We start from the raw sequence: 26080 nt of genomic DNA, 5'->3' as shown, positions 1-26080 counted from the left end.
GGGAAAAAAATTCCTGATTTCCTATGCGTAAGGCTGTTGACGATACATTTCTATTGTATTCCGTCGTTTATTCATTGATTTTCAAAATCCGTCAGTCATTTTCGGTACACTTTGTATCTGCAGAGCCACAAAATCTGAATCGATATTATTAAATTCCTAATTTCTTATGGGCATAAAAGGTGTGATGTCGTAATTTTTACCAAAAGTGATGTTACAGTTATTAGAATGCATTTGCTCTGCAACTAAAACAAATTCATTCTTTTGAGATTTCTTCCTTTGTCAAGCGTTTTAAGAAGGAAGTCATAGGCCGGGATAACCTGGTTGGATTCCCATCCCTTGGGTTGCGAGATCGTACCCCGCCGGTTGAAGACTCTTCGTATACATGATAGTTGGTGCACGCATTAATCTGTCATAGTTATAATGTCCTCCAAGTTAAGACAATACCACTGGGGGTACTGGATAAGAGGCGATCATTCTCTGATTCAGGTCTAAATTACGATCAGTGGATGAGTGAATGAAATGAATGAATAAAGACCGTCCCATGGAAAGGGCAGTGACGCATGAGTAGCTAAGACGCACACCTGACCCTAGATGGCGCTACAGAAACAAGAGATGCTAAAAAATGTCGCTTTAAAATCACTAACTTTGTCAGCGGGCTTGTCTATGACCAGTGCAACAACAACAAGAAGGAAATCATCAGAAATCCAGAGTCGTTTCGAAATCAACGATACTTGGATTAAATATAATGTATTTTTCATTCATTGTTAAAATGTATAATTTTTAACTTTATATTTACGAAATGCTATGCTGTAATTTAAATTAATTTTTATGCTTAAGAAGATAAATAATTTTTTTTAAATCCACAAAACCACAAAATTGCATTCGATTGATCACGGCTGCATTTTCTGTTCCTTTTCAGTGTGAGGAAATTTAAGTTTCAACAAATTTGACTACTTTTATGCTGCTTTCGAAAATTTCAGACTTTGATACAACTCACCTCTGGGGCTTCCAATTTTCACCACAAATGGTGTAATCAGGATGATTCCGTAATATGTAAAACTGGCAGCAAAGCTAACAAAAAACAAAAGAAACAATATACATATATTATCAGCCCAATACAAAGAAAAACATATTGTAAGGAGATCGATTAATTTCTTGATTAATTAATCCTTAGTCTCATTTTCTTGCTCTATTTTCCTGCTTTATTTCATAACAAGATGACCATTTTGATAATGAAACTTAATCCTTAATAACCAGTGAAAATAGTAATGTAAAATTGATATCGAATTAAACAGACCTATTTTTAAAGTCCATTTTTATCATCGAATAGATAGTGACACAAGTCCTTAAACATAAATCTTTTATTATTAGTAAAGATGAATATGTGCGTGCATATATGTGTGTTTCAGTGTTCATTCTACAGGGGAGATCGTTTGATTTACAGTTACCAAATCTGGCATATGTAGGACTTCGATGTCGAGAATGTGCACCATGGAGCAATTTTTTTTTTGAAATTTGTATGAAAATTTTAATTAATTAAATATATGTTGAATTTTGCCCCTTTTCTGTGATAACTTTCGGAAATATTTTCGCAAAAATGTAAATTTTGTAATGTTTCAAGATTTAAAACAATAGTTTTTTTATGATACCAAATTAAAAGTAACACAAATTTTTGCTGCATTTTGGTAATTTTTTAAAAATATTTTTTGTGTGCTTGATTTCGAGCATTTTGCCCTGAAGTTCAAGCCGTTTCCATTGTTTCACCAATTATCTAGTCGCATAATTTTTACCATTGTTGAAAACTGAAGAACAAATCTTAATTTTTAAATAAATTTAAGAATTTCTGTGCAGTTTACAAGACAAACAAAAAAAAGTTACAACACCGCGAAATTGAGAAGATAGACGAACTGAATATTAAAGTTTTTAAAAGTGCTGTGATGCAATAGGACTCATCTCCATTAGAAAAGTTCATGCACACCATAAACAAAGCACATGTATGAGACAATTAAAATAACATGGCTTTAATATCCGATCATTTGGCGGAATCATAGACATGAAACACTATTTAACGAAAATTGAAATTCCCAAAATAAAACCCCCAGCGAACCAGCTGGAGGCAAGTAGTTTTAAGTAAAAAAAAAAAAAAAAGTCAATTTTTATTGCGCATAAAACTGAATGAGTTATTGAAACTTGAATACTTGAATATTAATATCGTATAAAAATGCGTAATTTTATATCACTCCAGCGACTGTCTCAAAGAAGATACTCCAATCAGCGCCCATATTCTCCAGGCTGATTGCAAATTTGTTATGTTCGGAGCTTCATATTCATTCCGATTTGATCGCAGAATATAGAATTTTTATTTATTTATTTATTTAAAAGTCGAAGCATCAAGAATACTTCGCAGAACAGAATTTCTTAGGATCAGAGGACTGTATGTTATTTTGATTTCATAATTTTTGGAAGTCAACAAAAAGAAAATATTATTTACTTAATTTAATCCTTTTGAAAATAAAACGAATAACTAAATTTCATGATGAATCAGAGAAATTTTTATTGAATATTTATATTTTGAGATATTGTATATATTATTCTATAGTGCATATAAGACTTCAATATTGAACGATACTGCTTTTTGTCTTTATATTTAAAAAAAATATGCTTCACTTTAGCAAAAAATGTTGTATATTACTTTAAGTTTTATCACTTTTATTTTAATTTAAAGTTCAACTTTTACGGGAGGTGACAGAAATTTAGAGAGAGACATACAGTACAATGAACAGAATGGCTGAAGGTTTCTAGGATAGAAGTTCAAAAATATTTTGTTGAAGACGCTATTAATAGACCAACTTCCATAAAATACTGAATTGAAAATTTTAGAGAGAATTTATGTCGACTTTTTTAACTTATCACCAAAGGCGACTAGTTTAAAGTAAAATAGTAATTTTAAAATGAAATTTAACAAAATAAATCACGGGATTTGAAATATTTACTTGAACTCACTTTATGAAAATATTACGAAAGTGATCAACTTATTGATTATTAATTATTGAGTGAGAAATGTTTTCTTAAGCAGTAAAACTATTAATATGGTTAGGGGAACTATTTACAATTGCATTTTTATAGTAAATTTTATTGTTTGCCTTTTGTTTGTAAATAAAGGAAACGTTAGCAAATAATTATGCTAATTTTTCAAGAATATTGCTGCTTTAATGATTTTTTTTCCTACGATATATATATTAAATAAATGAAAACAATTTATTTTTGCAGTTATTAAGATAAAATAAAATTTCTTAATATGCCAATTAAGTTAAAAATATATTGAAATGTGAAACTAAATAAGCACAAAAAGAAGGGCTAAAAAAATTGGACAAAAAGGAACTAATCTATGAAAAGAGGGACCTCATAATGATGTCTAGTGATGTCTTAAATTCATGCATAGATATTGAAGTGCAATAGATATAGCAATTTTGATAGATATCACATTGGGCCTGATACAGTTTTGCAAATTTACCCTTCTTTTATTATTCATTTTAGAAATATTTTTTGAGTCATATGCTTTCCCACGTTCTAAAAATACATTTGAGGGTTGTAAATAAAGTAATGGCAACGTACTTGGTAAACATTTTTTAAAAGTAAGTACAAAAAAATTACATTACATTCTTTCAATTTAATCACCAGCAAAGTCTTGTATCTTTTCCCAGATATCAAGAAGTCGTTAAATACTGTTAGCAAGGTGTTGCTTATTGACGTCAGCGACGGATTGCCCTGCTGCTCGACTCGCAGATGGTAAGTCAAAAAAATTGGATGCCTCGGAGGGATTGTTTCAACTTTGGAGAGAGGTCGTGGTCACAAAGATTCATATCAATTGAGTAAGAAGGTATAGAGAAGAAGTAGAGAAGGTGTTAGAGTACCTCCCAAGACCACCGTCGCAAAAGATCATTTACAACTTGTGCAAAATGACAATGAGTCTTGTCATTCAGCACGATAGAAAGATTGTCTGCGCGTTAGTGGTCGAAGTTGAACCCACCGGGAAGCAATTTTCCTCATGTTAAGACTTTTCTTCAGTATGTGCCACTCTGTTTGATGACCGAGACCGATTTTAACGTATAATTTCCGAACAGTTCTGCGATGGGTTATGAAAAGGAGACTACTTACGATGTCAACGTGATGCTGAGGAATGGACGACAAACTTGTGCGGTGCAAATCCGCAGTTTCAGTCCAACCTGCATTAAGTATTTTGACCTATCGTAGAACCATCCTATATGTAACGCATTTTGCCATAGGTTACAGATAATACTCGATAACATTAAAATGCACTTTTTCCAAGAGGAATCTCGCTTTTAATCCATGATCGCTGATCACTGATTTAAACATGATTTAAGGCAGTAGAAGCGATGTTGTCCAATTCAATGCCATGCAGTAACTACTACTTTTTTACGAGGAATTAAAGAATTTTGGGAGCGCCCGCCTCTTTCACAAAGCTATCTCCTTCCCAGCAGCGTGCAGACCTGACAGGAGATGTGCCTTGTACTGTGTAGGTGTGATGAATGATCTACTCAGTCTGGTCCCGTGCCGAAAGTATGGGTGGGAGAGTAGGTGAACAACTACCACTTTTACTTAACAGACGGTTTTTAAATATTCTACCCATCGACAACAGCGCCACCTCATCGCTCCGATATCCTGTTAGCGCATGCTCGATGTTCTGAGTTACGTTGCCGTTATTTTATTTATAACCCTCGTATAATCGATATTTGACTATCTGAAAATCGTTATTTTCTTCTCCACTGCGTTTCAAATAGAGATGTTTTTATTTCAATCTTCTGTATATTTGATATGGGATCCAAAGCGTTCCACTAATTGTTGCTTTCAGATGTTTGGAAAGCAAATCACTCCCACTTACCATATGTACCAAAGCATCAGAGTGGTTGCTATGTACTCCTTCCTGAGAAGAGACAGAAGGTTTCCTCTTTCTTCTATCTGCGAGACTTTCTTCAATCGCCCTGGAGGTATCCTCACTTTGTTCATCTCCAGCATCTGCTCCAATTGCTTCACCGCTCGGCTGTACTGATGGCTGACCAGATAAAATCTAGCACTTTCAGGGTACCACTACATTAAAAAAAGTGAATTACAATTTCATCAAATTCATTTTAGTTTTAATTAAACGATTAGTTTCAGATACGTTCTTATTTTGCTCTAAATCTGAAAGCAGTACTCGAGATATTTTTCTTCTCCAATCGCCAAGCTAACTGCTGGTAACATTTATGGTTAATTTTAGACGATAAATTAAGCTTTAATAGTCATATTAAAGCGGCCATCACCAAAACTACAACTATGAGTGTTAAACTCAACAACTTAGTTTCTCCATGGAATAATCTCTCGATTAGGCTCAAGCTTCTGCTCTACAAAGCTATTTTAAGATCAATTTTAATGTATGGTTCTAAAATTTGGGAGGCCACTTCTGCCCCAAACATTAAGAAGTTGCAAGGTTCTCAAAACAAACATCTAATGAAGATAATTAATGCCCCCTGGTACTTCAGAAGAAAAATACTTCACGACGACCTCCAAATTGAACTTGTTTCGGAATTCATCAAAAGAACATCAATTAAGTTCTCTGAAAAATTACTTCAGATTCGTAACGAGTTACTTCACTTGCTAGTATATGATCCGGCTGTGCACAGCTCTAGGAGCTGCAATTGATAACTTCTATATTGATTTTACATCAGTAAAAAGACTGAGAATTCACTAACTCTGTTATCAATCTAGTGGATTAGTCTCAAAATTATTCCTGTTTCGGCCTTTGATAGCTACGATGAGCTAGCTACAAGCATGACATTTCTGGATTTTTTTCGAAAATAACTAACTCAGTATAGTTAAATAAGTCCCCATAGTAAAAGGCACATGCAACGTAAATTCATTAAAGTTCTTTTTTTCCCATAAATAATCTAAATATTATTTTATTTTAATAATTATACCTTAAAAGTTCAAATCTAACAATTATACCAAATTTCATGACGTTAGAGCATTATGTACTCGTCCAAACTAGTTCAATTAATTTAATCTTTCCCTAAACATACAAATTAAAGTAACTATTCCAAATTATGATGTGCAGGTGCTGGTGATCGCCTTGTCACACGGCGGAACACCGAAACATCTTAACGTTGCCGTTGACGAAAGTCATTAAAATTTCACGATCTGTGCCAAATTCTAATGACAGACCAAATACTAATTATCACTGGCTGGAAATATATTGCTGTAATTTCCTCAAAATTTGGTTCTTTTTTATTTTTACAATTCTTATGTATTTGTGGCTTTTAAAATAGAAATGGTACACTTCATATGTTTAGAATCATTACTAGATATAACAATCACAACTAAAAGAATTAAGTAGACGTTATATACAAACTGCAGATTTTAATATAAATTACTTAGCATTCCATAAAATATAATGTAAATCATGAAAGAATAAAAACTGATAACATCGAGAATACCTTAATAGCAAAAAACAAGCACAAAACAGGAAATGAACACACTATCATTAACCATCTCCAACTATCCAAAATATGCATGATGAAACTTGTTGTTATTATGAGAAGTAGCGATCCAGCGCTCCAGTAAAACTGTAAAGAAGAAAAGAAAACAACTATCAAACTTTGCATCAAAGCTTGCATGTCGAGATATAATACAAAGGGATTAATACTGTAAATAAGGTGATTATAGATCCATTTGAGAAGTACCTCTATATATTATATGCTTGTTTACATAGTATGTTTAAAAAGACCGAACTTTCAAAATAAATCAAAAGTTGTTAAGTATTTCTTTGAATGAGAGTTGTATTCAACATATTTATACAATACTACTCCCAGAAGGGTTTTCATTGCTGGAATGGCTCTTAGATCTACTTTTGTAAGACAGCATGTAAATCTAGTGATGAAATTTTCTCCTTTCTTTTCCTTTTTTTTTTTTCAAATCGCCGATTTTTTTTTATGATTCATTTCAAATTTGGGAACAAAAAAAATCCATGGGATCGAATCTAGAGAATTATAGTATATTTTAAACAAATTTGATACGAGTTACGAAGATCCGGCAAATTCTGCGCTGCGACATGTCTCGCGTTTTGATGATCAGTTAATTGGCAAGGAAACAATTTTGGTTCAAAATTTGATGCATCTGCAGATTTTCAGTTAATATTGACTGAAATGCTATTTTGCTACTTCGAGATCTTACAGAAATCTCGTGGATATTTGAAAACAATGACTATACTATACTATACTATACTATACTATACTATACTATACTATACTATACTATACTATACTATACTATACTATACTATACTATACTATACTATACTATACTATACTATACTATACTATACTATACTATACTATACTATACTATACTATACTATACTATACTATACTATACTATACTATACTATACTATACTATACTATACTATACTATACTATACTATACTATACTATACTATACTATACTATACTATACTATACTATACTATACTATACTATACTATACTATACTATACTATACTATACTATACTATACTATACTATACTATACTATACTATACTATACTATACTATACTATACTATACTATACTATACTATACTATACTATACTATACTATACTATACTATACTATACTATACTATACTATACTATACTATACTATACTATACTATACTATACTATACTATACTATACTATACTATACTATACTATACTATACTATACTATACTATACTATACTATACTATACTATACTATACTATACTATACTATACTATACTATACTATACTATACTATACTATACTATACTATACTATACTATACTATACTATACTATACTATACTATACTATACTATACTATACTATACTATACTATACTATACTATACTATACTATACTATACTATACTATACTATACTATACTATACTATACTATACTATACTATACTATACTATACTATACTATACTATACTATACTATACTATACTATACTATACTATACTATACTATACTATACTATACTATACTATACTATACTATACTATACTATACTATACTATACTATACTATACTATACTATACTATACTATACTATACTATACTATACTATACTATACTATACTATACTATAGTGTAACAGCCTGTGCCATTTGGGTGTTCCGCTTCATTTGAATCGTCGATACATTAAAAAACTTAAGGTCTGGCAGAAACAATTCCCTGCATAAGCTCCTTTTGACAACTAAAACGTTTTAATAAAGAATTTTGCCGATTTTACTCAAAATTCCACACTAACTCATTGTTTATTTCCGAAATGCAAATGATCTTTAAATTGAAAAAATACACTGTTTATTCTTAAAAAAATGACAAAATGATTGGATTTTCTCAAAAGAACAACTAAGTATTAGTTAGAAGTTACCGTCTTGCAATATCATTATATTGTGATAGGTACATCGATACGTTAATTTAAAAGTTCCGTTTTTTTCTTTTTTTTCTGGATAGACAATAGAAGTACAAATTTCATCGGCATTTTTACTTTGAAATGTACCAATATAGATATTAATAACATTAACCTTAGTTATCATATCACTTCCAATTTTTAATACAGTCTCTCTAACATATCAAGCTTATTTAGTAAGATAATGTCGATAATTCGATACGATAAAAAAATCCCGTTGTTTTATGATTAAAATTGATCAAATTCAGCTGTAATTAAATAATTAGTAGGGGTCGCATGCAAATTTAGAGAATAGTTTGAAAAATTAACACAGCAGTGCGTTATTTCAGTTAACAAACGATCCCTTAATAACTCCTACGATTACACGAATTCAATTGTAAAATTGGCCTAAAATAGTGATTTTTAAACACCTCGATCAGTTTAAGTTGTAATAGAATGGATTTTTTTTGCTTAAAATGTTACTATATCAAGAATATTTTATTAAATATGATTGATAGGACCGGGGGATTGTAGAAAAATTAGACTTTTATCCGAAATGCATTTATTGACGCAATGAATATAAATTACTAGTCGCCTTTGGCGATCAGTTTGCACTCCAGGTTTAATGAATTTTTAGGTCGTTAAAAATTAATATGGGATGGATTTTTTAAAAAAAATATTTAGTTTTGTTATTTGTTGCGATTAAAAAATATGAGTTCATTGAATCAATTTACTGCAAATTTAAAGAAAAATGAATATATTCCGAAATAAAAACGGAAGTGAAAAATCTTACTACGGAATTAATGGTTGCCAAAAGTACGTGATTGAATAATTTGGTGACTGAGTTTGAATTCCATCAGAACCATTTAAAAAGAACATTAAAGATAGTATATCAAATAGAATTTTAAAAATATCAAAATTAAGGGATAAAATTGTACGAAAATGAAATTTAAATCATTAAAAATGTAAATTTTTAATATCACTTTTGTGAGCTAATTGTTTTGTAATATAAGAGCATCAATTTTCCTAAGAAAAATCTGGTGATATTTGACAGAATTACCCATGTGGCGATACTAAGCCTATTTTTGCGCTTAATTAAATCTACTGTTTGAAGCTTATTTCTTGGTTTCTTTTCTTTATTATTTATCTTTTCTTTATTTTTTCATCCAAATCATTAGAACCATTTCCGCCAAACATGAAATGAATTTGTATATACAAGAATTTCTCACTTAAAGTTATAAGATTTGTCAGTTATCAGTAGATCTATATGTATATCTCTAAAGGAGTGGACACCTTGAATACTACTGTCTTCCTTTCTGGTCTTTGACAAGAAACTGCATTTTTCCTTTTTAAAGCCTGTAATCAAGTATTGAGACTGATGGTGTGTGAAGAATAAGCATTTTAAAAGCCATTTATTTTCAATATACGCTTCTGATTAATTTTTTTAAAAAACTTTTTAAATTCCGTAATCCTATTCAGATACTTACAGTGAGATATATACTGGCTGTTCCCCGATCTTTTATAGGGTAGTATTCTATCCCTAGTAAAAATCTGAAATTAAAATAAAACTTTCCTTTAAATTCAAGTACATAAGCATCACATTAAATCCAAAAATTTCAAAGAAAAAAAATGTTATTATCATAGTTAACTTTAAAATTACACGAGAGAAATTGTATTTTAATGTTTTGATAAACATAAAATGAAAAAATCTCACTGAATGTATTTACAAGTTATTTGAAAATAAAATAAATGAAAAAAAAAAGCAATTTCGGTTTGTGTGAAAATATTTCATCACTACTATATATCTAAAGCAATTAATCATATGTTCTCGATTCCAATCATTAAAGATATTGGAATAAGGTAAATTCTATATATTTTACAATTGAGAACTTCAATAATTCTATAATATCTCGGCACATAAAATGAATGAATTTAAAGAAACAAAACCTTTTTTTCGTATGAGGAATGAGCACCTATTTTAATGTCAAAGCAATGCTGATAGATCGCAGCTTTTTGCGTGCTGTAAACTTAAGTTGTTGATATAAATGAAGGATTGCATTTATGCCTCTGTTGCATTTCAAGTAGAACCAATGTTGACTTGGTTACTTGAAGTGCATAGCGATTTGAGCTTTATTATAAGACGTAAGGTAATTTCAAGCAGATAATCGTAAATAAATTATAATTAATTCGGTATAAACTGTTGTTTCACGAATTTGATATTTATAATAAAATGTACTTAGGGGATATAATTTACCATCAAAATTCTATTAAACTGCAATTCATTGTCTAAGAGATTTTTTAATATGGAACTAAAAACACACAATATAAGAATTTTTATTCTCTTATATATGTAGCATACAAAGAGAAAGTATACTGTAGTCGTTAAAAAAACCCGACCTCGAGATTCACTCTCCTCGAATCCGAAAAACCATATTTGAACTATGTCTACCTTTCTGTATTTGATATTTCAAAAAGTCTCTGTACTAAACGGATGAAATTTGGTATGTAATCTTTACATTAAATGTGTTGACATCTGTCAAATTTTGAATGAAATAAATTCTTTAGAACCTTTCTGCCTGATCAAGTAAAAGTAAGAAATATAACTACTCAACTTAAAGAGCAAGATAGATAAAATTTGGTATACAGACTTCGCATCTTCTCCGTAAAGATCAACTAAAGCCCTGAATTTAAAAATAAGCATAATAATCCATTTTTAGACAGCAAAATCTTCATTTGGAAGCAGTCGGGTTTATAGGAATGAAGCATTTGAGATTTTGGCTGTCAGAATCATGATTCAAGTCCATTAAATCTATTCTGAATGAGACATCCATCAACTGTTTGGTGTGAGAGTTTTAGAAAGAGAGTGAAGACTCAGATGTCATATTCATCATCTCATAATTTTTACACCTATCGTAAACTTTCTGATGTTTCAATAATGTTTTTTTATCTTCTGTTATTTGATGTCTTTTGCATGGAATCAATGAACATATGGGAATAAAATATTTACGTAAGGTGTGAATGAACGCACACTTGCCCTAGACCTCCGAGGGCGAATCCAAACAGACACCTAAAAATGAGCAGGACGGTCAGCTTGGTGGAGAGGACGGTCGTAGCGAGGATCACAAACAATAGAAGAGTACTCATCCCAAGGGACTTGAAAGAAAAGAAAGAATATCGAAAAAGTCTTCTTCAAAATTTCTTATTTCTGAAATTTTCAGTAAAAAAATTTTAAAAATAGAAATTTAATAGTGGCAAGTACATAATTACAGCTGATACAGTATTAATATTAGCTCGTTATGCTTATATAATATACCGTCTCAATGTAATCAGAACGAACAACTTGTTTCTAGAAATATAAAATTGATAGAATTTCTGAAGCAGTACTAGCTTTAGTGATAATTCGAACTTAAAGCATTTTTGCAAGTGAACACCACAATGTGCTTCCTTCATATTTGGAATAATCACAAAAACTTAAATTCGAGTGGAATAAATTCTGGTTGCAGTTAACAAACAAACAAAATCAGGCTTAGGCAACATAGACAGTTCTATTTGGGCCATTAATAGAATTAATACTGCTACAAGCATTCCCACACCACTTGAAAGAAGCCGTACACAATCCAACAAATACATCGAAGGATTATAAATGTTTAATAATAACATGGTATGGGTGTAAAAATATGGTTAGTATTATTATATTTCCAATTTTATTAATTTAAGAATTTTGAATCTAAAAAAAACTTTACAACTAGACTTTATTACACAATTACTACCAGTATTTTAATCAGACGAGGCAGAAAAATTTTAATGCTTCAATTTTGGATCAAGAGATTTAGATATTTACGATTAGAAATTTAGCTTTATTAGTAACATGCTTTAAAATTACATCACTGGATTTCGAAAGTTGGTTAAGTGACTGCGGCATCATCCGTGTTGGTAGCCCACTATCTAAATTTCCAAATTACATTTTTATATTGATCTGCGTAACTTTAACAGAACCAATCTTCAAGTTTCTCTTCAAGCAATGAAGCACTTCAATATCTACTACCTTCATTGATCACATTCTGTATGGGTCTTTTACCTAATCATAACTCCAAGTTGCGTGAACTCTCAATTTTACTGTACCTCTTCAATTTGTGTATTAACATTTATTAAACTTTAAAAATGATAAGATAATACATTAATTGAAGTGCTTAAAAACTTATTCAAAATGAGACCTTCAATACCTATACAAAGTTGCATTAAAAAAATACTTGCGCATATGCGATTGAATTCATCACTTTTAACTTAAAGACAGGCTTTTGGAATTTGCCGGCAAACTCAACAAAGCGTGTTTTCCAAAACTTAGCTCAGACAAGTTTGGCCATTCAAAACCAACTGAATATATTGGTTACCATTCAGCATACTGTTGTAAAAAAAAAAAAAAAAAAAAAAAAAAGAATCAACCAAGGAGTTTTTTTTATTAAACGGAGCATTGTATTTTAATGAAAATTGTCTTCCATAATGAACTTTCTGTACAAAGAAATGATTTTTACACTTCTAAAAGAGCTATTGCCGGCGTCCTGGGATAGGGGTAGCGCGTCTTCCTCGTGATCTGGACTTCCCGGGGTCGAATCCCGGTTCTGGCATTGGCGTTCTTCTATGTTCTATCTGTGATGTGCGAGAATATGCCCCCCTGTAAAAAGGGGTCATGCAAGCGAATGTGGCGAATGAAGTAGCTAAGTCGTTCTCTTGGCCCTAGTTGGCGCTACTGAAAACACAAGAGACGCTCACTCGACTTAAATCACTGACAGATAAATGCCAACGGGCTTGTAAAGTGCCATAAGTAACAACACAAAAGCGATATTTTTTGAAGATTAATTTCTTATAACTTTTAAAGCAACATTTGTCAATCCAAATTGCATTTCTCCGAAAGAAGTATTTAATTTTACCTGAGGTAGGATCCAACTGCTGAATTCTAAACATCGATAGTGTAATTAAAATTGTATCAATTCATGGACTCCACGAATATTGTATGGATGCAGTTAAATTATTCTACGTTATTTATCCAAGTTAAATTATTCTCTACAATGTTAGTTTCAGAATAGTGAGCTCTGGACTCGCTGTTCATGCACTAGCATGACGATAATTTGAAAAATAAGTCGACATGTTAATTTCTTTTCTATAGTTTGTAATCGCTACAACGCTCTGTAAACGCACTTCCTAGAAAGGTGCCGGGAAATCAGAAAACGTAGTTTGTATTCATCTACAAATGCATCACGATTACTTACGACATAAATCGTTAGCATATACATATAGCACAGTGTTCTTTGCTATTGGAATATGGTACTTTTTAGAAGGCCCACAAGTGCAAGGAAATAATTTTATTTTCTTCCTCGTCACAACAACATTGCTCTGATGCGTCTTAAAGATGCAGTTTTTCCATTTTCAATTCCCTTCTTTTCTTCTCAAATGTGCAATCAAAGTGAGTATCATTATGCATGATTAACAAGCTTCTTTGAAGCTATAATGTTTGGATGATGTACTAGTAAGACAAAATATTTACATATGACAGATATTTCGTATTGAATACATATGCATTTTTAAAATAAATGCTTTTATCAAAATTTGGAATGAGTTCCTTTAAATTAAAAATAAGCACGTCTCAGAAAATTTTATGAATGGAAATGTAGAACTTTAAGTATGTATAAATGAATGTAACAGAAACATATTGCGAGCTGATGCATTTACTCTATAGAAAACGTATAATTTATTTTTAACATTTTGCAATGAATCTCTATTGGAACCTATGTATTTTTATACAATGGCCCACTTTATATAATAATTTGTATTTGAAGTATATGTTAGAGCTGAATATTTAGGGAAATAAAAGCTTTCTTAATTTTTTTTTTTTTTTTTTTTTACCTGTAGAAGAAAAAATTGTTAAATCATTACTATCTTAGTCACACAGATATTTCCAAAAGTACAAGAAGAAAAATTGTTTAAACTTATTTTGTTCGGAATCTGTTGATTTCTCTTTTTAAACGATCTTATTTGCTTTATGCATTTAAAAATAAAATAATAGGCACATTTCTTGATCTTCTACAGTTTTGATATTTTCTACAAATGCGTGCTATCAATGGCGTTAGTATACTATTTTAACATTTTTAGAACTTGCTAATCAGCAAAATTCTTAAATTTTGAATTTTTGTGGTACTCCTGTTAGTAGGTTTTAGAAATGACTGATCTCAAAATATAAAAATTATTTTTAAAAATTCTGTTTTTCTAGAACAGTATTTTTATTGAAAGTTTGTTTCAAAATATTCTTTAAATCATTTTCAGTCATTCAATTGTTTATTGTTTTGCATTCTGCTGTATGTAGGCTTGATTGCAAAACAATTTAATATAGATGGAAAATTAAAACTAAACTTTACTCACCCTCTTCCTTCCAAAAATATCCGCTAACATTCCAAAAGCGAGTGCCCCTATAAAGGCACCGATGAACACGGCCTAAAGAAATACGATCATGAATTGTCAACAAGATTTAAATATTTGCGCTAGATATTTAACATATTCATTTATAGAAATAATATGAATACAAACGCTGACGGTTGTAATTTTCTGTTGCCAGTCGCTTTCTAAATCATTTGAACCTTTTCTATATTTTATAATTTTATTTTTGTATTATAGAAAGTATTGTAATCCTCAAAAAATTGGACGAACAAATTTTGATGAATTTAAACTTCTCCATATCCGAAAGATTGCTTTTTCAATGACAGTAGAATTTTATTATGCGAAATGAAAGAGAAATATCGATGTGGGGTAATGGAAAATATGGGATAACGAGAAAAGAAAATACCTTTTTTACGAAGGTACTCAGTAATAAATAATATTTTCATATTATATATGTTATTAAAGCCCATGTTATTAAAAGTTAATAAAATAGCATTTGTATAAGAAAGTCAATTCAATTTTTTAAAGTATGTGATTGGTAGTTGCTTTTCAGTAAACGATGTTCTATAAATGCTATATCGTGACACATTATGAATAGCAACACGCCTTTTGAGGCTTCACTGTATTTCAAGACCAGGGGCCACGGTGGCCTGGGCTTCGGAACCGGAGGGTTTCAAATTCCAGACCCGATGCCACCGAAGAACCGTCGTGTAAGCCGGTCTGCACGACGTTAATCCGTCGCGGCCAAACTGCCTCTCGATGGTGTGGCTTGGAAGCTTGGAGAGGGAGGTGGAAGCCCAGGTACCGTCATCATCATCTGACAGCGATTCAAAATTACGAGGTCCGTCCCAAAATAATCCTAGTGTTGCTTTAAAACGGGACGTTAATACAGTTAAATTTTGATTGAAAAAATATACAACGCACTAGTTAATTTCTACATATTTCGCATTGCAGTCCGCATTGTATTCTTCAGTTTTATTTGTTAAATTCAAATAGGTATTAACTTAGTGTCATATCACAATATTTAAACTAAGTAAGGGCTCATCAAAAGATTGTTTGAGTTTTTTTATAATGTTTTACCAACCTTTAATATTATAACATTTAACATTTTTAATATTAATATTTTTAAGATTTTTGGTAATGACATGATTTCCAAAATGTATTGTGTTTTCAAAATAAATTCCAATGTTGGTTATATAACAGCAAACGACGAAAATAACAATGGAGTCATTTTGACTATGTCTCTGGCGGCATGAGGAAATTCATGTCTACAGTTACGGGTTAAAGGATGTTTTCACTTAACAAATTCGCTACGGCGTTTGGCAAACTTGCTCAGATTTTATTGTAAACATTTAACCGCTTAACTGTTTTGCCCGAGTGCCATACCTGCATCGATTTATCGAATTTTGATAGTTGTAAGCAGAAAATAAACCATTCATAACGATTATAATTCAATATTAAAATTACTTCAAATACATGGATAAGTCAAGTATTCAATGCATTTCCATTTTAATTAAGATAAGAAAATATTCCCAAAATAGAAGGTGTCATCTTATTAGAGAGTAAAGAAAATAAAACAGTTAAGGGGTTAAAAAAATGGTCAGTTGAGATGAAAATTTACTAGAATATAAGACAATTATTTCGTAGTTTAATCAATACGACCTTTGCAACGAACGTGTTAAGAAGACTACAATTTTAATCTATCGTAATAATCGAGTGAATGTTATTTATCAGTGACTAGAATTTATCCTTTTTAGAAGACAAATGGAATGATGCCTACCTACCGAGGTCAAAAATGCATTTTGCCACCCATAGACAGTCCATTCACAAGCTACAAGGTCGCCAATTATGGTAATGAGCATCAACTCGTAGTTGGCGATCATCTGTGAAAAGGAGGCAAGTTCTTCAAATACTATACATATGGTAAAAATAAGATATAATAAAAGTACGAGGGTAATTCGGAAATTCAAAAACATCTGAGCATGCGCAAGTAGGCGGTGATAGTAATGCTGTTCCTGTTGCACTGTATACAAAAGATACGATGAATCGAATTAGATAGTTGAATTGCAATAAAATGACCAATTAGATAAATTAATAGAAGTTTTTTTATGCAGCTTCTCAGGAACACATTGTTTAGACATTGATTTGGAATCATCTTTAGAAATTCAAGATCAAAGTGATCTAACTGCCAAGCAAATGAGTTGGTTTGAAGGTTCTTTCTGATGAGTTAAACGTGAATCTCAACCTTGTTATTAAACACTATTCAAACAACAAAAGGATATTTGTAACGAGCAATTGAATAAGATGAAGAAAATTAAATTTTTTTCAGAAAGAAAAAAATATATATATTTGTAGATGATGTACGTGCATGCATTTATGTGGAAAATCCGAGCATAGATGTTGTAGAGAATGGTATTAATAAAACCAAATAATTTGTGTTTGGTATTCACTTTATATAACTTTAAACTCTTATCTACCATTCTATTTTCACTATTTTCTTTATTGGCAAATTTTTGAATATTTAAACTGTATATTAAATGCAAGATATTCTGAGCTCATTCCGATTTAAGTTAAATCTACGAAAGTAAATCAATTAGTTTTTTTAGTAATACATATGATTATATGTGTCCCAAATCCTTAGAGAAACGTCTTATTAGAGTACCCCAAGTTCTACCTCAAAATCTTCAAACAGGAATATTTAGTTCTAATGCCATAATATATTTGAATGGACAGGATATTAGTTCGAGTTAGATTATACTTTTGGTTCACACCATGCCAGAAGTGACCGGTTTCCACAATGACAATGGCTTTTGAAATGAAAATACTCCACAGGCGAGGTATAGAGGGGTCGTGATATTCCAATTTTAAATCCAACTAAAGGATTTCTTCCAAATTAAATCCAACTAAATGATTCTGCACTCAGGGCTCTTGGTGTATCTACAACTCAGATACCATGCTGCCACTGAATTCAACGAAATTACAATTCCTTTCCTCTTATATTATTGAAAAACTATGTCATAATAATTACTCTATGTCGCAGATTAGATGTGTATTTGGGATACAGATGTTTTTTTTTTTAAATTTTATTCTTAGCTCGCAGAAAAATGTATGTTTTTAGGTGCTTTTATACTTATAAAGATGTGTATATCTTGTGATTATGAGTGACAGTTTAAAATTAGACATTTGAATTTTCGAAACACCGCATAGCAATATATTTGAAAAATCAATCATTATAAGAATATAATCCTTCCTAACTTTGATTTTTTTTACAACAACAAGTTGGTAGAAGATGGAAATAAATACAATGTTTGAAAAAATGCTATCAAAAAATTATAAGATGGTGATAATTTTTTCTCAAATCCGTGTCAAATCCGTGTTTTGTCGTGTAATGATTTCGCAAATATTTTCTCAAAACATTTTTTTACAGTTAATTCACTTGTAACAAAGTATTCAAATAATATATGAAATAATAGCAAACATTCTCCTATAATAAAGTGTTCTAAACAATTTTCTTGGAATTTGGTGTCAAAAAAAAGCGATTTGCGTGTAATATAATGAAAAAAAAATTGGAATGGTCTTCGCATAAAATGGCATTCTATTACTATGGCATTCTAGTTATAAGAGGGTTGCATGACCTAATTTCTGAACCTAATCCTTTTAGATGACATTCGCATTCATTCTAAAAAAAGGGGATGATTTTAATAAAATTTAATATTTTAGTGTCATATCCATTTGCAACAAATTAACAGTGCGTACGGTGAAATACAGAAGTGAATCAGTAGGCGGTTTACCATCAAAATTATTCAGTATCCTTACCCATGCTATTCCACAAAGGAAGAATAATATCTTCTGGAACTTTCCGTAACCAGCTTCATTCACAATATCTTGAATGTCGTAATCGATTCCTAAAAAATATTTCAGAAATATTTATTTGCACAGTTGGAAAAAAAGTAGTTCTTCAATCCATTCCTCATTTTGTTTCAAATGGTTTGAAGCTAAAGAAAATGTTTCATCACTGTAGACAAGAATTCGGGTATTTATCTCAGACCATCCATCCTAGAATTCAGTTCGTGCTTGATTACCTACGATCACCTACAAAAAATGGCTCTTTTCCCCACTGATGGTTTGGTTAAAAATTAAGTGATATTTAAAGTTTTGGTGTAAAATCCCCTTGCCAGATTTTATCCATCCAGATTTTATAATTGTGCTTTTTGATTTTTTTTATTATATCAATTCTCCATGCTCGCTTCGCTCATTAACCTCCCCCCCCTCCAAAAAAAAAAAAAATCAAATTGTGATTCGTTTTGGATCACGTTGTGATCTAAGCGTGCTTTGTTCTCTCTCGCCTTATAAGTGTGTATTTCTGCTAGTAATAAGAAATTATAAAAACATTTCTTATTAAAAGTAAATTTAAAATACAGGGGGGCCATAAAATAACTTTGCCTAAAACGAATGAATGAAGTGAAACTAATTTCATATACAGACTGCGGAAAGCATGAAAAGATGAATTTCGCGGAAAATTCTAACATTAATTTAACATCGAATATTAAAAACTAAATCCTCAATTTTTAAAATTAAAATTACTAGTTAGAGAGAAATGTAAATCTGAGACAGCAAAGATATATAATTTTGAAATGTTTAAAAATGAAAACTGGTGGTAATAGCATTAATAGCATTAAAACAATCGCCAAAGATGGCGAGCATTAATACGATTAATTTAGTCATGTTAATTAACTTTGATTAATACATCTAATCACAAAAATATCATAGTATTTTTATCACAGTATTTTAAATTATACTTGAGCAATAATATAGAACATTTTGAGTGATTAGATATACATAAAAATGACCAAATTATTAGGCGACGAAAACTGGCGATGCTCCTGTAGTTCAGAAATTTCATTCCGTGTACCGAAACGAGCCTCTGCGGTCCGATCCAGCAGGACTAGTAGTCTGTAGACTTTTTTTGTTTACCGGCGCGATCAGTAGATGCGTGATTTCTTGGGGGAGTATCTCCTGTCGCAAGAGATGAAGGCCAGATGCCTTTGTTAAAGGGTATAGAGTGTTTCAGAATGTAAAACAAAAAAGTATTTGGAAAAGTAGTGTTTGGATGAACACAAAGATCAAACGGGCCGACAAAACTTGTCTTTCCTTCCTTCACATTAGCTTCGAGATTTTTAATTGAACTGGAATAGTGAAACTCGTTATTGCTCAAGTGTGCTTATTTTATATCATTTCAAAACAAAGATACCATAAACCTCATACTGGGAACTGGGCAATACTTTCATGTTGATACTGTTAGTAAAATTATTTACTCATTCATTAACTATGCGCACTTCTATAAATCGAAACTTGATCTCAATACGTTACAGTGTATATCGCCATTTCATTCATTCTGACAGGTTCTTCTTATGAACGATATTTCAACACTTTTGTTTTTTGTTCATAATACTCAGATTCCCCGATTTAGACTTTTAACATAAATTCCGATGTACACTGAGTTCTTTCATACCATCCAAATCCAAAAAAATTACCATTTGCTTCAGATTTTTTCGTTGAAGCAAGTATGTAAGTAATCCGATCGGGCGAACTGTTATCAAGTGATAATTAATAAACTAAATCTGATTTTTGCTCCACATAAATACTTTATAAATGTAGATTCTTAAATGCATAAGCAGTCATTCAGATATACAATCATAATTTCACAGAACTTAGAGAGGAAAAGCGTCAAAACTTAGCAAAATGAAGCTGTCGAATATTCTGAGAATATGATAATGTAGAAAACTTACTCGAAATAAAATACATTATGCAGGGATATAGACATCATAATTTTATTCTTAAAAGGACAAGGCAATGAAAATCAAAATATAAATAAAATGTTGTTAACTTAAGCACAAAATTTAAAAAAAAACAAAACAATCGATAATTTAAAATTTTTTTCTTCAGTGCGTCATAATTACAAAATTTCTACAAGTTTCGTTTAAAGATGTGAAATATTATAATATTGGTATTAGGATATAAAGCACCCTGTAATAGATTTAATATACACTAATAGTTCGAGCAATTTTTTTACTTTTTTGTATAAGAAGTATTGAGAAAGTATTGTACGGTGAAACTGCTTCGAACAATCACCCCTGTACAGCTGTCATTCCTCTTATATACCAATTCGTCATGGCATGGACTTTTCGGCCCACAGACCTATTGCTAAAATAACTCCTATCAGTGGCCACACAATTTCTTGTAAAAGGCCACAGCATGGGTTCGCCCTTTTCATTTTTTCAGGTAAATGTAACGACTTCCTATTTCTAACAATGAGCGGAAAGGTTTAAAGTCAGGTTAAGAAAGATCATTTGTACATCTTGCTTCCTTTTGGATAATAGTGGATTCCGATAATTTTGGATTAAAAACGATATTCACGTTTCTTTCATTAATTGGTCATAGATCTAAGTTGCAACGATGTTGAAGCGCATTTCTCTAAATCAAGAGCAACGCATTCAAGTTATGCATCAATATGAGAATGGGAAATTGAGGAGAAAGCTTAATTATTTAACTGCGGAAGAACGCAAGTCAACAAAATCATTAAAAAAAAAAAGTATTTTATTTCGAAAGAATACGAAAACTTCAACTTTCGTGGTGTTGAACGGATGAGACACACACACACACACAAAAAAAAACATATCGACATAAATGAGGCTGTTTTTCAAACTATTCATGTGAAGAAAATTCCTGTCGGTCGATTCAATAATAGAACTTACGAATATTCTGCCAGCATTGGATAGCTGAGCAGATTTAGTACCCGAAATAGCATCATAAATATAGGTAAACATATTTAATATTTATAGTGCAAACACCTATCAAATTTTTAGATAAGGGGTTGACTGTTTATCGGTTTGTACTTTCAGAAGCATGTTAACGCAATAACTCAAAAACGCGATGACTTAAATATACCTAATTTAGCATGTAAATTCGTTTTATGCCAAATTTTGATTTCAATCTATTGGGAAAAATGCATTTAAAACACAAATTTGATATTCAGAAACTATTAATCTTATGCTAAGATGAATAGCCAAGGACCAAAAAATTGATTCCGTAAAAATGATAAATTCACGCCATAAGTTAATATTTCGTAACTTTAGTACGACAATGCCATGCAAGTTACTCTCTGGAATAAAACTTTATTACAGAATGTGCGAGAAAGTTTTGTGGGCACCGCTCCCATTGGTTTTCGTTATGCAGTTAAAAGTATTAAAAAAAAAAAAAGAAAAAAAAATAGAGAAAACTTTCTACTTACCGCCTCCGAAGTCTATCTTTAATGATTCTATCGACTCACATATTTGAATATCTGAATCTTCTAAGTACGCTTCTTCGCTCTTGGGAGTTGTTTCGGTATTTAGTAGTTGTTTATCACTTGTTATGTCTTTCTGGCTTATTGCCGAAAGTAACAGTTTGGCTTTACTAATAGCGGATTCTTTTTTACTGGTATTTCCTTTATCGACTTCTAACGATAATTCGCTTATTTTTTCGTCTTCGGAAGCAGCATCTCTTTTGCTGACAGCAGAAATGAGCTTTTTTGCTTTATCAATCGCAACTTCTTTTCTTTTTAGATCTGACAAATCAGTCTGAGATGTCTTTTCTATAGCTTGACCGTCCGTAGCTTTCTCATCGATGTCAGAAACAAATTGCTTTGCTTGTTGTTCAGTTACCATTTTTTTGCGTAATTTTGGCTTGTGGTCCAAAGCAACGTGTTTGCTTCCGGTCACTTCCGGAATTCCTTGAATGCTCGATTTAGAATCAAACTTTGTCTTATAATCTGCGCCTCTCATCATGATAGTTGCAGACATAACTTTCTTTACTTTATCAAAAGCAGCTTCCTTCTTCGCTACATTGGTTTCCGATTTTGACTTTTTAAGTGCCTCTTCCCAAACGTCAGAAACCAACTGTTTCGCTTGAATTTCGTCTATAAATTCTTTACTCATTTCAGGCTTGTCATCCAAGGCAACTTGTTTGCTGATTGCCACTTTCGGAATCTCTTTGAAGCTTTTAGAAAAATCAGAGGGATCTTTGCCTAATTTTTCTTCAGAATCGACAATATTTCTCTTGCTCACTTCAGATATCAATCGCTTTGCTTTATCAACTGCACTTTTTTTCGCTTTTAGGTCAGATGTGTCTTCTCTTTTTATTGCTTCCTCTGTTTCCATCATGGAGCTTTCATCAGAAGGTAATTGCTTTGCTTGAGTTCCTTTAACCCGACTTTTGGTCGAAATAGATTCATCATCTGAAGTTATGTGTTCACTAAACGTCACTTTTGGAATTTTCCCGCCATCTGAAATTTCTTCTTCTGAGTTAGGATCGGATTTCCTATCTGCACTTTTTATATCTTCTTTTTCTTCTTTATTCTTTTTAAAACAACCAAGCATGTTTGAAATGTCTGTAAAAATAGTTCTGATACATTTCGGAATAAATAAGTTCGATTGGAGTTACTTAATAAAATAATGTTTTTGCAAATACTTATTGAAGTGCGAAACTCTAATTTTTGAGGGTGTAGGTTAATATGTAAATCAGAATGCTAAATTACATAATCAAAATTTTGACTTTTAAATTTTAATTGGCTCGATAAATTTTTGCAAAACTCTTTCAGGTATAAAATAATCATTCAGGTAATAATTACAGGATGAAAAATATGAAGGTATTTGTTGCAATACTGAAGTGAAGTTTTGAACCAGCGCGGTTGCTACTCCGGGTTGAAATTTATTTTATTGCGTCACATCACATTGCCAATAATGCCAACAAAGCCAAAATCGCCAAAGGCGAATTCAAGATATATGACTAGATAAATAATATTGTGCATAGGATTACAATAACTATTTTTACAGCTTGTTTGGTTTACTAAATTGACGATAAATTTAAAAGCCACATTATTTTGAATGTGTTCAGATCACCATGATCAAGAGGAACTCCCATTTCGAAACTTACCTGCCTCACTAGATGGAAGATGTTTAACATTTGATATTAAATTTAACTTCCACCGGGTCCACATAAAAAAAGAACGGTAGAATTTTCAATGACATCGGGTTCAAGCCCTTCGGTACCTAAGCCAAAACATTCCACAAAGTCATCGCAACCCTACTATGTTTGTATTTATGAAAAAAAATTTTTTTTTTCGATCTCCGATTTTGTCGAATTATTTCACTTATTATATGCGAATAAAAAATATGTATACCACTATTAAAATTGGGGACACAATTAAAAAAATGAAGCATTCATTTTTTTTGCAAGTGTAATGAAAAATTCATAACATATTTGGGATGTTTCGATTTTCCATAATTTTCATGACATTTTTGACAACGCATAGTATTTTTGTGAGCTTTTAAAAGTTAATTTTTGGCTGGAAATAAAACCTTGAAATTATATATATATATATATACATTTAAAATAATATATAATTGTAATATTTTTATTGCAGTCTAATTTTGATTCTAGTGTAGATTTGGGTGCCTCTTCGATTGGCGACAAATTTCAGGGATGAAGCACTACTTCTGGTTTCCATAAAGTTTTATTTTCATTGACGTTACTTTTGGGTTACCGAATTGGGTCTTGGCGTAAAAAAAATCGCCAAAAAATCAAGGGGCACCCAATTGTAAACTTTTACCTTAATTTTATTACGTAATAATAAAGATTAGACTGCAATAAAATTAATTTATTTATTTAGTTTGGTTTAATAGACAAATACTAACAGCCAAATATGGTGCTTTTTTCTTTTTAAATATTACTAGAAAAGTTTGTTATTTAGAAATGTATTTTAAGAAACGCACCTGAAATTACGTATTTTATTTAAAATCAGTTTTAAATTTGTATTAAAAATGAAATGACAAATTGTAATAATATTAAATAATTGAATATTACCTTTCAAAATAAGCAAGAGTAAAAAATCTATAAATTTTTCATTTTATTTATCCCGGCTGGATTTCTCTGCTACATTAAAATTTCTATAATATTTTTATTTGTAATGGTTTTAAAAAATAATATTGAATATTTATTACCTTTAATGTTGTGCAATGAATAATCAATGAATGTTTTTTTTTATATTGTAAGCTAATATTTACAAAAATGCAAATGCTTATTTGCGAAAATATTACGAATTAAATATCCATATTTCAACAACAACTTTGCAATGCTTACAAAGCTGTTGCCACTTGCATTAAAATTATCTTATTTATGTGCCTTAACGGGCAAGCATATTATTTTGGTATAAAAGTATGATTATACATATACGTAGATAACAATGTCTTGCATGGCATTGGCGTACAATAGACACAAAATGAGAGGCGTCTCAATCTCAGGAGACACCCGAGCACAAGTCGAACCTGATTGGTTTCTCAAATCAGTGAATTGGAAACCGCCAAATGCGTTTCCCGCTAATTTTACAGTAACCAAATTTAATCTGCGAAGGGGTCCTTATTGCAAGGATAAGTAAAAAACATGGAATTTAAGTGTGCACTATGCGGTGCTGAATTTTATAAAAAACACAATTTACAAGTGTAGGAACAGGTTGTGAGTAACGCAACTCATCATCGCAAGTTATTGTGGTTCACACGTAACTAAATATTATAAATAATTATTAATGTTTTGTATTTGTTTAATTGTTATAATTGTTCATGTTTGTTTTTGAAGTAATTGCATCAAAAATATTTTATATATTATTTTTGTGTTAAATGAAACTATTTTTCTGCTGTTGCATCTGGCAACGAGATTGGTATTGTAAAAAATAAATAGAACGAGTGAGATGCTCGCCGTTGCTTGGATTTGACGTAGTTTGTGTTTTTATTTTAATTTCTTTAAAATACTTTAAATCGTTGGTCGTAATATCCTAAAATAAGAAATGTTTATTTTATGTATCGAGCGTTTACAATCTGCACATTAAAACGCAGAGTCATACGCCGATAAAGTGGTGACCCGGAAACAGAACTGCAATGGCGACCAGCGAAAAAGACGAAACGAAACTAAGTGCAGCGGATACAGCATCTAATGGTGAAGTAGCCAAGGTTAGTGTAAAAATTCCTCCATTTTGGACAGAAAAGCCAGAAATTTGGTTTTACCAAGTGGAGGCGCAATTTTCCATTAGTGGTATTAAATCGGAGGAAACAAAATTTCATTATTTAATTGCGCAGATGGAACCAAGAT

General features: G+C 31.1%; 1 protein-coding gene across 1 annotated transcript in view; it reads right to left on the bottom strand.

Moving 5' to 3' along the window:
* LOC129968401 (putative transporter svop-1) overlaps positions 1-23316 on the bottom strand; it is a 34937-nt gene extending 11621 nt beyond the window's left edge. The window contains exons 1-9 of the mRNA XM_056082259.1: positions 22191-23316; positions 18716-18804; positions 16684-16782; positions 14885-14956; positions 11478-11623; positions 9958-10021; positions 6492-6620; positions 4904-5109; positions 998-1071 (exon numbers count right to left, since the gene is read on the bottom strand). Of these exons, the coding sequence (XP_055938234.1) occupies positions 998-1071; positions 4904-5109; positions 6492-6620; positions 9958-10021; positions 11478-11623; positions 14885-14956; positions 16684-16782; positions 18716-18804; positions 22191-23316 (2005 nt within the window). The remainder of the gene's footprint in view (positions 1-997; positions 1072-4903; positions 5110-6491; positions 6621-9957; positions 10022-11477; positions 11624-14884; positions 14957-16683; positions 16783-18715; positions 18805-22190) is intronic.
* Between the last annotated feature and the right edge of the window lie 2764 nt (positions 23317-26080).

Source organism: Argiope bruennichi, chromosome 5, assembly GCF_947563725.1.
Source record: "Argiope bruennichi chromosome 5, qqArgBrue1.1, whole genome shotgun sequence".
Lineage (NCBI taxonomy): Eukaryota > Metazoa > Arthropoda > Arachnida > Araneae > Araneidae > Argiope > Argiope bruennichi.
The sequence above is the reverse complement of the archived record's forward strand: the minus strand, read 5'-3'. Positions and strand labels throughout refer to the sequence as shown.